This window comes from Silene latifolia, chromosome 1 (genome assembly GCF_048544455.1).
Source record: "Silene latifolia isolate original U9 population chromosome 1, ASM4854445v1, whole genome shotgun sequence".
Lineage (NCBI taxonomy): Eukaryota > Viridiplantae > Streptophyta > Magnoliopsida > Caryophyllales > Caryophyllaceae > Silene > Silene latifolia.
This window is the reverse complement of record NC_133526.1, coordinates 194,125,970-194,136,096: the sequence shown is the minus strand read 5'-3', so window position 1 is coordinate 194,136,096 and position 10,127 is coordinate 194,125,970. Positions and strand designations below refer to the sequence as shown.

Here is a 10,127-nt window from a genome sequence, read left to right as displayed (position 1 = left end):
ATGATCTTAATTACTTAATTTCAAAGAGTAATTAACAAGTTATGGACATGAAGTATCAAGTAGCAGTGTTACACTTTAGAAAAAATTGGTTCTTTCAATCACAATTTCACCTAAAAGGTGTACATTATAAAGGCACATTCCTCTTTCGAGGCAAAAGATTAATTAGTACAATAAAACACTATATTCTCTAGAATATCTACTACGTACTTACCAATTACCATTATTGGTAAGACTCCTAAAGAAAAAACACAAGTTATCATATATGACAATTTTTATGTGAGACACAAGAAAAAAACAATTGTAGTGGTTGTGATTAGGACCTTAAAAGCAAACACAAGTTATCATATATGACAATTTTTATGTAAAACACAAGTTATCATATAAAGAGTAGTCTCTTATTGTAAAAATCTATGGAGTATCTATTATTTAACCAGCGTTCGTGTCTCTGTTAACGGGAAATGAGTCATTATCTTTTAAGCGTGAACCAATTCAATTGCATAGACAAGTTGATTGTCTCAATTCTAGTTAACCCGACTCATTTTGTTATCTATAACCCAAGCAGAACTTGTTCAACCCGCTTAACCCATATGGTCGAGGTAATCTAATTAACATAATCAACTCATTGACTTAGAGTGATGAGTTGCATGTCTATTTTTAAATAGATTAAGACCCTGTTTGATAATCAGCAGATTAATATTAGCAGAAACCGATTGATCAAACAGATTATAAATGACAGATTTGATTGACATGTTTGACTAGTATATTTCAATTAGCATATTTAGTAGAAGTGTTTGGTAATTAACACATTTTGGTTGATAGATTGTTGTGTAAATGATTGACGGATTCAAATTTAACAATCTACTAATGTGAATATGCTTGGTGGAGAGCATAATGGAAAATAGTAGATTGAACTTCAATCTACTCTTTCAATATGTCATTTACAAACACTCAAAATAATAGTTTGGTGAATCAAACATGCTAAAAGTCTTAAATATGCTAAAAATTTCTCAATCTGCCGTGCCAAACATCCCCTAGGTATGTTGGTACCCGACCCATCAAATTATGGCCAATTTAAATGAGTGATTGATCAAGTCGGCATTGTATTGGAAGATTACAACTTTAACCCGACCCAATTATTAATTCAATTTCTTATATGGATTTCCTTTGTGTTAACCATAACTCGATATAAAACCGTTTCACACAAAAACTATTAACCCCAAATCACACCTAACCTCAAATAATCACCTTCCTTAACCATGATTAAGCAGTTGACTATATCCACCTAAAATCTTTTTCAAATTCCACTGTTCTTAAATTCAGTGACATAATAATAATAATAATAATAAAAAAAAAATACAGTCTATAAAATCCATTATTTAATTCACTGTTCTAAGTAGAAATACAGAGTGACAACAAATAACACCAAAAATGTGAATTCAATGCAACCACTTTTATAATCTACCATTGTTGATTATTCAAAGCTTCAATCTTTAATTTTAATAATAATAATAATAATAATTCAGTTTTATTTATTAATCACATTAATTAATCTCTTAAATTCTTCAAATTCTTCCGTTACCTAATTACAATTACAAATTCCCAATTTTTTTTTTTGCTCAAAATTTGATGATTTTTGAAGATTTTAATCATAATATAGTATAATTAAGTTAATTATTTTCTTAATTACTTAATTAGATCTAATAATGGAGTCAAAAATGGATCAATACGAGATTATGGAGCAAATTGGTAGAGGAGCTTTTGGTGCCGCAATTCTCGTTAATCATAAAGTAGAGAAGAAAAAGTAACTTTTTTTTTTTTATAATTTTTTTGAATTTTTGGGGATTTTTTTCAGTTAATTTGAGATAGAATGTTTGATTATTTGATGAATTTATGTTTTAATGTGAGTGTGTTTGTGGCAGATACGTGTTGAAGAAGATTAGGCTTGCTCGACAGACGGAACGGTGTCGTCGATCTGCTCATCAAGAGGTTTGTTTTAAATTCACCGAGTTAGTCTTGTGTAAGACGGTTTTATACAAAGATAGTGTACCATGGATTCTAATATAACCATTTTAGTGGATAGAAGTAGTTATTAAAAGAACCCGTGTTTATTAGTGGAATTTACATGTTACTCCGACGCTTCACTTTGGTTCTGTATGGTGTGTCTGATAATTGGGCATGAAACGATGTGACATTTCATTTTAGACCAAAAAGTTGAAAACTTTGCTCGAAATAAACTGTGTATGACACTCTTAACACTCTGACATTGTGTTATTGAAAAATATGCATATTTTGGCTTAAAATTGCCACACCCTTGTCCTAGTGTCGGACACGGGTGCGTGGGGAATCAGAAGAGTAACTCAGGTTCCAATTATACAATTATCGGCTCAATTTTCATTTCCGGGTTATTTGGGAGCTTAAATGTACAATGGTAGTGTCGTGTGCATCTAAACCTCGTACCCGGCTATTTATGGGAGGCCTTGAAGTGATTTGAGTTAATGTTGTTGTTAGTGTCATTGTTATATACAGTAGTTAAATGGTTTATGATTACAATGTATCAGGCTTTACTTGAACTAGTTGAATTTCTTGAATTTGGCGTCGTTTTTGTTTACAGTTGCAAACTTTATTAGTGATGTAATTGGTTGGTAATAACATTGTAGATGGCACTAATTGCGCGTATTCAACACCCCTACATTGTTGAGTTTAAAGAAGCATGGGTTGAGAAGGTGAGAATTTATTCTAGGTTTTGTGGTTATTAATTATTACGTGAGTTGCGCTGATGGGTTTAGAAAATGTAATTGTATAAAATGCAGGGCTGTTATGTTTGTATAGTCACAGGATATTGCGAAGGGGGAGACATGTGAGTACATTACAGTTTCAAAACTTTGTTATCTTGGCCGAAATTGTGGATTTTTTTTTTTTTTTGTGAGGGACTTATAAATGTTATGACTGTGTTTCAATGTTATGTAGGGCGGAGTTAATGAAAAAGGCAAATGACAACTATTTTCCTGAAGAGGTAATGCTTATGGTTTTTCTTGAGCTGTTGCAATTCCTATATGTTTTAAGTTGGAAGTTTATTTTGTTGATTTTTCTTGTTTGATAATGTCGCGCAGAAGCTCTGCAAGTGGTTTACGCAGTTACTAATGGCTGTTGAATATCTGCATTCAAATTTTGTTCTTCACCGAGATCTTAAAGTATGTTTATGAATACTGCACCATTCTCATTGCTTTCTTTTTGTTTAGCTTTCAACAACGAGAAAGTTATACTATTTGTATTAACGTTTTGCAGTGTTCGAATATATTTCTTACAAAAGATCAGGATGTTCGTCTTGGTGAGTGCTGATAATTTTACTGAAGTGCTCTTGGCAATCACGTTTTTGCTTAGATTTTTCATGAAACCTAACCAGCTATCGAATGGCTGATTGCAGGGGACTTTGGACTAGCGAAAACTCTCAAGGCAGATGATTTAGCTTCTTCTGTAAGCAGCTCTGCTCCATGAACCTTTTCTATATTTTTTTATTGTATTATTACCAATTTTATGAACTTGCATTTCGTAGCGGAGATGACAATCGAGTTGATTATCCTTCTTGAAGGGATAAATTTTTTTTGTGACCTCATTGTCTGACTTGGCATGTGTGGAGCTCTATTTTATTTTGATAAGTTAAGACGAAACTGGAGCTAATGTTCATCATACTCGTGCTTCAGGTGGTTGGAACTCCAAATTATATGTGCCCTGAACTACTGGCCGACATACCGTATGGTTTTAAATCTGATATTTGGTCTTTAGGTATGTTTTTCACTTTTCTGTGGCGTTGTTTCTGTGTGGATTTTGACGTGCCTGCTGCTTATGCCTTCTTTTCTTTTGTTTGATCAGGTTGCTGTGTGTATGAAATGGCAGCACATCGACCTGCATTTAAAGCCTTTGTGAGTTTTTTTACGGAGCACAATTTATAAGAGTAAATTAACTTAAGTACCCCACAGTTGAATTCTGGAGCCCTCTAAGGCTACTTTGGGCGGAATAGTGATTTTGGTAGCACTTGACCAAAGAAATATTTTAGGCAGGGTTTGACAAAAAAATATTATGGGTAGTGCTTTGCAAAATTTCGTAAACTGTAGGGGTATTACTTGTCAAAAACACTCTTTTTATTTTAACGGACTGTTCCGTCTCATCGAAGCACTTGTTTCAGGATATGGCAGGATTGATTAGCAAGATAAATAGATCATCCATGGGCCCCTTGCCTTCCTGTTACTCTCCTTCCTTGTAAGTCCTTCAAGATTCTATGGTTTGACTTTGGAAGATTTGTGTTATTTTTTTTAATTGCGTGGGTATCTGGTTGTACAAAAGGAAGAATTTTGCATACATCAGGTAGACTATGGGTGAGTTGTACTGAGATTTTTCTTGCTCTTGCGTAAGGGTGGAAATGGGCTGTTCCTTACGCCATGCTCCATAATCCACCTGATGCACGTTGTGCCGTAATTTTGAACCCACAGTCGAATCGAGCCAATTAGGGTCTTCGACCAACAACATCAGAGCCTTAATCTCAAAATGATTTGGGGCCGGCTGACATGAATCATCCTTTAGAACCGTCTCAATTAGGGTCTTCGACCATTTTGATCAAACCTGTTCAGATCTTGGGTCATGTTATTCATGTCGGGTTAGTTTTGCTAGGTTTACTTATATGTTATTCTCATTTCACTTACCACAACGAAGTATCAAACAATACCCTTCTGTAGGTAAACTTTACGTAATGAGGAAATCAATGATACATGGTGAAGAATCAAGGCAATTAGTTTTTTCATTTGTTGCATGCATTAGAATGCATGTTTTTGTTTTCTTAGCAAATTTGTTGGTTCATTCAATAGTTTAAAAACTACCCCACTGTTATTCTGCAACAATATATCTGATATTTGTTCTTGTAGGAAGACAGTTATAAAGGGAATGCTGCGGAAAAATCCTGAGCATCGACCAAGTGTATGGTTTCTTTTTCCCCAGTTTTTGTTTTCGTTAACAATGAAAACTTGGTTCTGATAATTCCTGTTTATATGAACAGGCATCCGAAATTCTGAAGCACCCTTACTTGCAACCCTACGTAAATGAATATCGGCCTCCCAGTTCTCCATCCCCTGAGAAACCTATATCCAGAGCTCGCAAAACACAGAAAACCATGGTTGGAAGCCGACCCAGTAGTAGTTCTTGCAGCGATAAAGACAGTTCTATGTCAACTGAGAAGAACTACCCAGTCTTGGTGTATTGCGAGAACAAGGCTACTGAGACCGATATCTTGTCTGGTGATGAATCCGATTACGAAAATCCGCCTCAAAGTAATACACAATCCTGTTCTTTTGAGTGTGTGGTTGATATTCATGAACGGGTCATGAAACCTGTTTCTGGTGAACCAAAAACCGATAACGAGTTGAAGCAACCAAAAACCGTAAAGAATAGTATAGTGTCTCTGAAAGAAAGCAAAACTAGAGAAAACAGTTCTCCCATGCGAAGCAACCAAACAAGAGTTATCCCAAAATCCAATTTTGAAGCATCTCCTAAAGTCTCAAATATAGTTCCTCCTACTGTCAAGCCTGCTGCGGATTTCCAAGCAATTGTGCGGGCGAAGATAAGTCCTGACTCTGCAAAAAGAGTTCATGAATCACCTTCCTTGAAGCATCAGGTCTTACCATATAATGTTTTTTTTTATATTAATACATGTCTGATGTCAATGTATCTGGGATCCTATTCAAATCCGTGTCGGATCTAAATGTTCATTTTTAGGCTTGCCGGTTTCCAGATCTAACATATACAGACCTGGATCTCTTTATTTTTTTGGGTATCCAGATCCATCTAAAAGATATTTTTTTCATGGACACTGTCCGGATCTGTACCCCGGGATCTAGGTCGGTCATAGATCTAGAAAATTTGGACCGGCAAATGCAAGTTGTATTTGAATGGTGTGTCAAGATCACGGATCTGGTTCTAGATCCTGCCGCATCTGTACCTGTTGACATGCTTAACCTGTTATATTTCTAACGCTTGACGGTGGTTGTTTTGACAGCTGCCTATTATTGAAGCCTCTCCGAAAACCAAGCCCAGACATGAAGTCATTCATTCACCTATGACTATCAAACAAGTTGCAGAAGATAGAATTGATGCCAAGTCAAGGCGAAAAACACTGCCATCCAACCCAGGAAGAAGGTCTTCTTTTCCTGGGAGGATAAGGAAAGCAGAAGCCGCTGTTCATGTGGCGGCGTATGCTTCTCGGAAGGTTGGTCATGGTGAGAAGGGTCAAGGATCTGAGAGCATTGTTTTAGTGGGCAAGACTCCTCCTAAGAAAGAAACGAGGAGAGGTTTGCATTTACCTCCAAGACCAACACGAGCCAATAGTGGCAATTCCATTTCGTCATCTGTGTCCATGCAATCATTTGAATTCTGTGATGGTGCAGCAACTCCTCCACGTATCTCATTTGACATTACTAGTCGTGGTTGTGAGCCAATTAGCCACTTCGAACAGTGTGAATCATATCGTTCCAGTAATGCTTCTACCTCCTCTTTATACTCTAAGACGCCTGATAATAGTCCAAGTGAAATTATTCATTATCAAGATACAATCACACATGATAAACGCTTTGAATTACCACTGCCAATCAGTGCTTCTGCTTCCTATTTGTTCCCTGAGATCCCTGGTAATAGCTTGCGTAAGAATACGAGTGATCATGGTTTAGTAAGGCATGATGATAACATAGACTTACATCGGCCAAGCAATGCATCATCTGCAGCCCGCGAGGATTTTCCCAGAGATACCTTAGAGGTCAACCTCGAAGGTCGCAATACTGGTTCCTGTACAGAAAAGATGAATAATGAAGCTCATCCTCTGTCAAAGCTACCATCAAGGGTTCCTGAGGAAAGATCGGAATGTAAAGATTACCCTTTATCCAGCAGATCGAATCATAGATCTGATATTTTTCCCTGCCTGAATCCTGTGTCTCCGTCTGGTGATGATGACAAATTCACTGTAAAAGAAGAATTCTTATCAACAACCGAAGATAAAGTGGCCTCGTGTGTTTCAGCATCTACTACTAGAAAGAATTTTCAAAGAGAAGATGCTGTTCCAGCCAGTATGGCTTTGGCTTTTGACGGTGCCATACAGGTCAGTGAGTGCAGTGGGGCCCACACCGGAAGAGAACACTCTGTGCTCGAAAATGTCAAGAGAAACATGGATGTCGGTGTGCCTAATAACACTATCAGGGATGAAAGCAATGACGTGTGCATGTCTGAACCCCAAAAGGCTGATGTTAAAAGTGCAGGAGCCCACACGGCAAAGGTAGAAACCCCAGAGCAAGTGGGGGATAAAGATAGTCCATTTATGGAAGTCATGGATGTCAGCTCTTTCAGACAGAGGGCAGAGGCGCTTGAAGGACTTCTTGAATTGTCGGCTGAGTTATTGGAGCAAAATCGATTGGGAGAGCTTTCGGTTGTGCTAAAGCCCTTTGGCAAAGATAAAGTCTCCCCAAGGGAGACGGCTATCTGGCTAGCCAGGAGTCTTAAAGGAATGATGATTGACGACTCACATCGAGCTTCATGACTTTTGTCTCAGATACTGCCGGTAAGGCCCTCAACCACAGTTTTCATTTGTCTTGGCCCCTTTTTTTAAGCCAAACTATGGTTCTTTCTGTCAGAATTTTCGACTGCAGGGAACCAAATCTTTTCCTGTATCTTTTGATGCAGCATGTTGTACATAGTATGGCAAGATGCAATATCTTTATGCTGTTTTCTTGACATTTTTACCGATTTTCTGAACTGTATAGCAACACATGGGTTCCGTTCTGTCACCCGTTCCCTTGCCTTAATTAGTGAAATGAGAAATACTCGAGTATGTTTTCACATGTGAGACGATCTCATACCTGAAAATTCCCAAGATGGAAGAGACAAAATCTGTTAGCCTAAGTTCATTTGCTTAGTTATATTGATCAATCTAGGCCTCTTAATCCCTCAACTTGTATTGTTTTCCCATTTATTCGCCGGTGCAGAATCCTGAATGCTCCTACTTGAATCTTTTTGTCCCGACTGCCTTTGCTTAGCTATTCTGAGCGGACTACCGTGTTAACAGGCCGTGTTTGTTAAGAACGACTAACAAAATCGATACAGTAGGCACCTGCAAGATTAGAGCTCACCATCATGTAGGATAAATTGGATGATCCTACATGTTATACTATTATGCTTGTTGCCTCCATATCTGTATATCATGTTGGTATGAGATTTTAGTTTTACATCGGTTCTCTCAGCCTCATCCCGGTTTTTAAGTTACGCGTAGTTGTCTACCCTAACAACTCGGGCATTTGCTAGAGTCGAGACAAATATTTAGTACCGCAGTGGGGGCGATATTGTGATCTTTCAAGTGTGTAGGGTCATTTTAGACATCAGTTAGCTTAACCGATAAAATTCCCGAAGATACTATCCACTCCTAAATCCTAATCCTATTTTAATGCAATTTAATAAACTTGATCTTAAATACTACTACTCCACTTCAACTCCCTCACGAATCACGACAAGCTTTGTCTATCTTCCATTATATAGAGGAAATTAGGTATGATAAGTCTCCATTAAGACAACATTTATTCTTATTTAAGACAATACGAAACATAATATATGACACATTATAAACAAATAAAAATAAATAACATATTTAACTACCTCCATTCCTCCATTCCCTTCAAAATATTTCACATTTATAAACTTGACCATAAATACTTCACGTTGCATACCGTGCAAAAACAATGTCGAAGTGCAAATTATACTTATTTATCACATATTCTGGGTGTAAAGGGATGTACAAAGGTGATTTCAATGTTGGCGGAATTTAAATCCAGGTTATGAGCACCATCTTTTATAACTTTATGTCTTTACCAATTAAACTACAGAGTAATTTGTATTGATATATACATAAGACCGTCTCATATAAAAATCACAAATTAGTGAAACTAGTGACGCTGGTAAGTTGATAAAATCCCATAAGACAAAAGGAATAATAAATGCACACTATTTGTGATTTTACAAATTTATTTGAAAAAATATCTGAATTGATTTGCTTACACTAGAATAAAACCGCAAAAAATGGTCCTCAAAAAGTCGGTGCCATTTACAACTGGTGCTCACTAGTCACTACTGACCTTCCTCACTTTCCCTATTTTTCCAGAAAAAAGAAAAGAAAAGAAAAGAAATACGTACAAAATTACAAGCTCCGAATGACTGACCCGACCCGACCGCCGGCAACGGGCTACCCAGCCCAACCTACAAACAATTACTACTACCCAAACTACAACAACCAACCCTACAACCCCCACGCGCCACCACAACATCCACCACTTCCCCCACGCGTCGCCGCTTACCGCCGCATCATCTCCGCTATTATCTTCACCTTCATAATCTTCATCACACTCATCTTCATCGTATGGCTAATCCTCCGTCCACGTGTCCCTATCATAACCGTCACTTCACTTTCTCTCTCCTCCCTAAACCTCACCACCACTACCGCCACCGCGTTCTCCGCCGTGACAACCACGCGCCTCGCTGTTTCTAACCCTAACCGTAATCTACATCTCTACTACGATCAAATCATCGCGCGATTGTATTACAAATCCGCGTTTTTGACGCAGAATGAACTTCCGCCGTTCGATCAAGGTGGAGGTGATCTGACGGTTGTGAATGCGACACTTGTTGCGTCATCGGCGTATGTTAGTGGAGATGTTTTGAAGGATTTTAATGGTGATCGGAGTAAAGGTGAGGTTGAGTTTGATTTACAAGTGATTGCTGTTGTTTCGTTTAATCGCGGTGGTTGGAGAGCTCGGAGACGGATTCTTAGGGTTTTGTGTGATGATTTAGGGGTTGATTTTAGGGGTAATGCTTCTAACGGTAATTTTTCTGGTGGTTCGAAACGGTGTGCTGTCGGATTGGCGTAAGCGAGTTCAGGTGAATCTGTCGCTTTCGCTGTTTCATTTGATTGTATACGTTTTTTGAATTGTTCAGTCACAGGTGGTGTGTGTGCTGTTTTGAGTTATGTCCTCTGTTTCATTTGATTGTATACGCTTTACTAATTATCATTTCGTATATTATTTGAAAATGTATACGATTAAATGGAATAG

The 10,127-nt window shown here is 37.6% G+C and overlaps 1 protein-coding gene across 2 annotated transcripts; it reads left to right on the top strand.

The window, feature by feature from the left end:
- The first annotated feature begins 1,355 nt into the window (after positions 1-1,355).
- LOC141614739 (serine/threonine-protein kinase Nek5-like) lies at positions 1,356-7,886 on the top strand. Of its 2 annotated transcripts, XM_074433487.1 has the most exons (14): positions 1,356-1,801; positions 1,920-1,986; positions 2,658-2,723; positions 2,811-2,857; positions 2,968-3,013; positions 3,111-3,191; positions 3,286-3,328; positions 3,425-3,474; positions 3,702-3,783; positions 3,871-3,920; positions 4,184-4,257; positions 4,917-4,968; positions 5,048-5,662; positions 6,044-7,886. In XM_074433487.1, exons 1-14 carry the CDS (start codon positions 1,704-1,706, stop codon positions 7,568-7,570), a joined length of 2,898 nt encoding a protein of 965 aa, XP_074289588.1. In that variant the 5' UTR covers positions 1,356-1,703; the 3' UTR covers positions 7,571-7,886. The 2 variants fall into 2 exon arrangements, with proteins under 2 accessions (XP_074289588.1, XP_074289593.1); XM_074433492.1 differs by lacking the exons at positions 1,356-1,801; positions 1,920-1,986; positions 2,658-2,723; ... (1 more) ...; positions 2,968-3,013; positions 3,286-3,328 and having other exon boundaries at positions 3,153-3,191.
- Positions 7,887-10,127: the final 2,241 nt, after the last annotated feature.

Bases quoted from the DNA above. Each gene is read 5' to 3' on its own strand.
- LOC141614739 (XM_074433487.1), top strand. From the start codon at position 1,704: ATGGAGTCAAAAATGGATCAATACGAGATTATGGAGCAAATTGGTAGA. The intron at 3,475-3,701 runs GTAAGCAGCTCT...CTCGTGCTTCAG, and splicing joins CAGATGATTTAGCTTCTTCT to GTGGTTGGAACTCCAAATTA. The intron at 5,663-6,043 runs GTCTTACCATAT...TTGTTTTGACAG, and splicing joins CACCTTCCTTGAAGCATCAG to CTGCCTATTATTGAAGCCTC.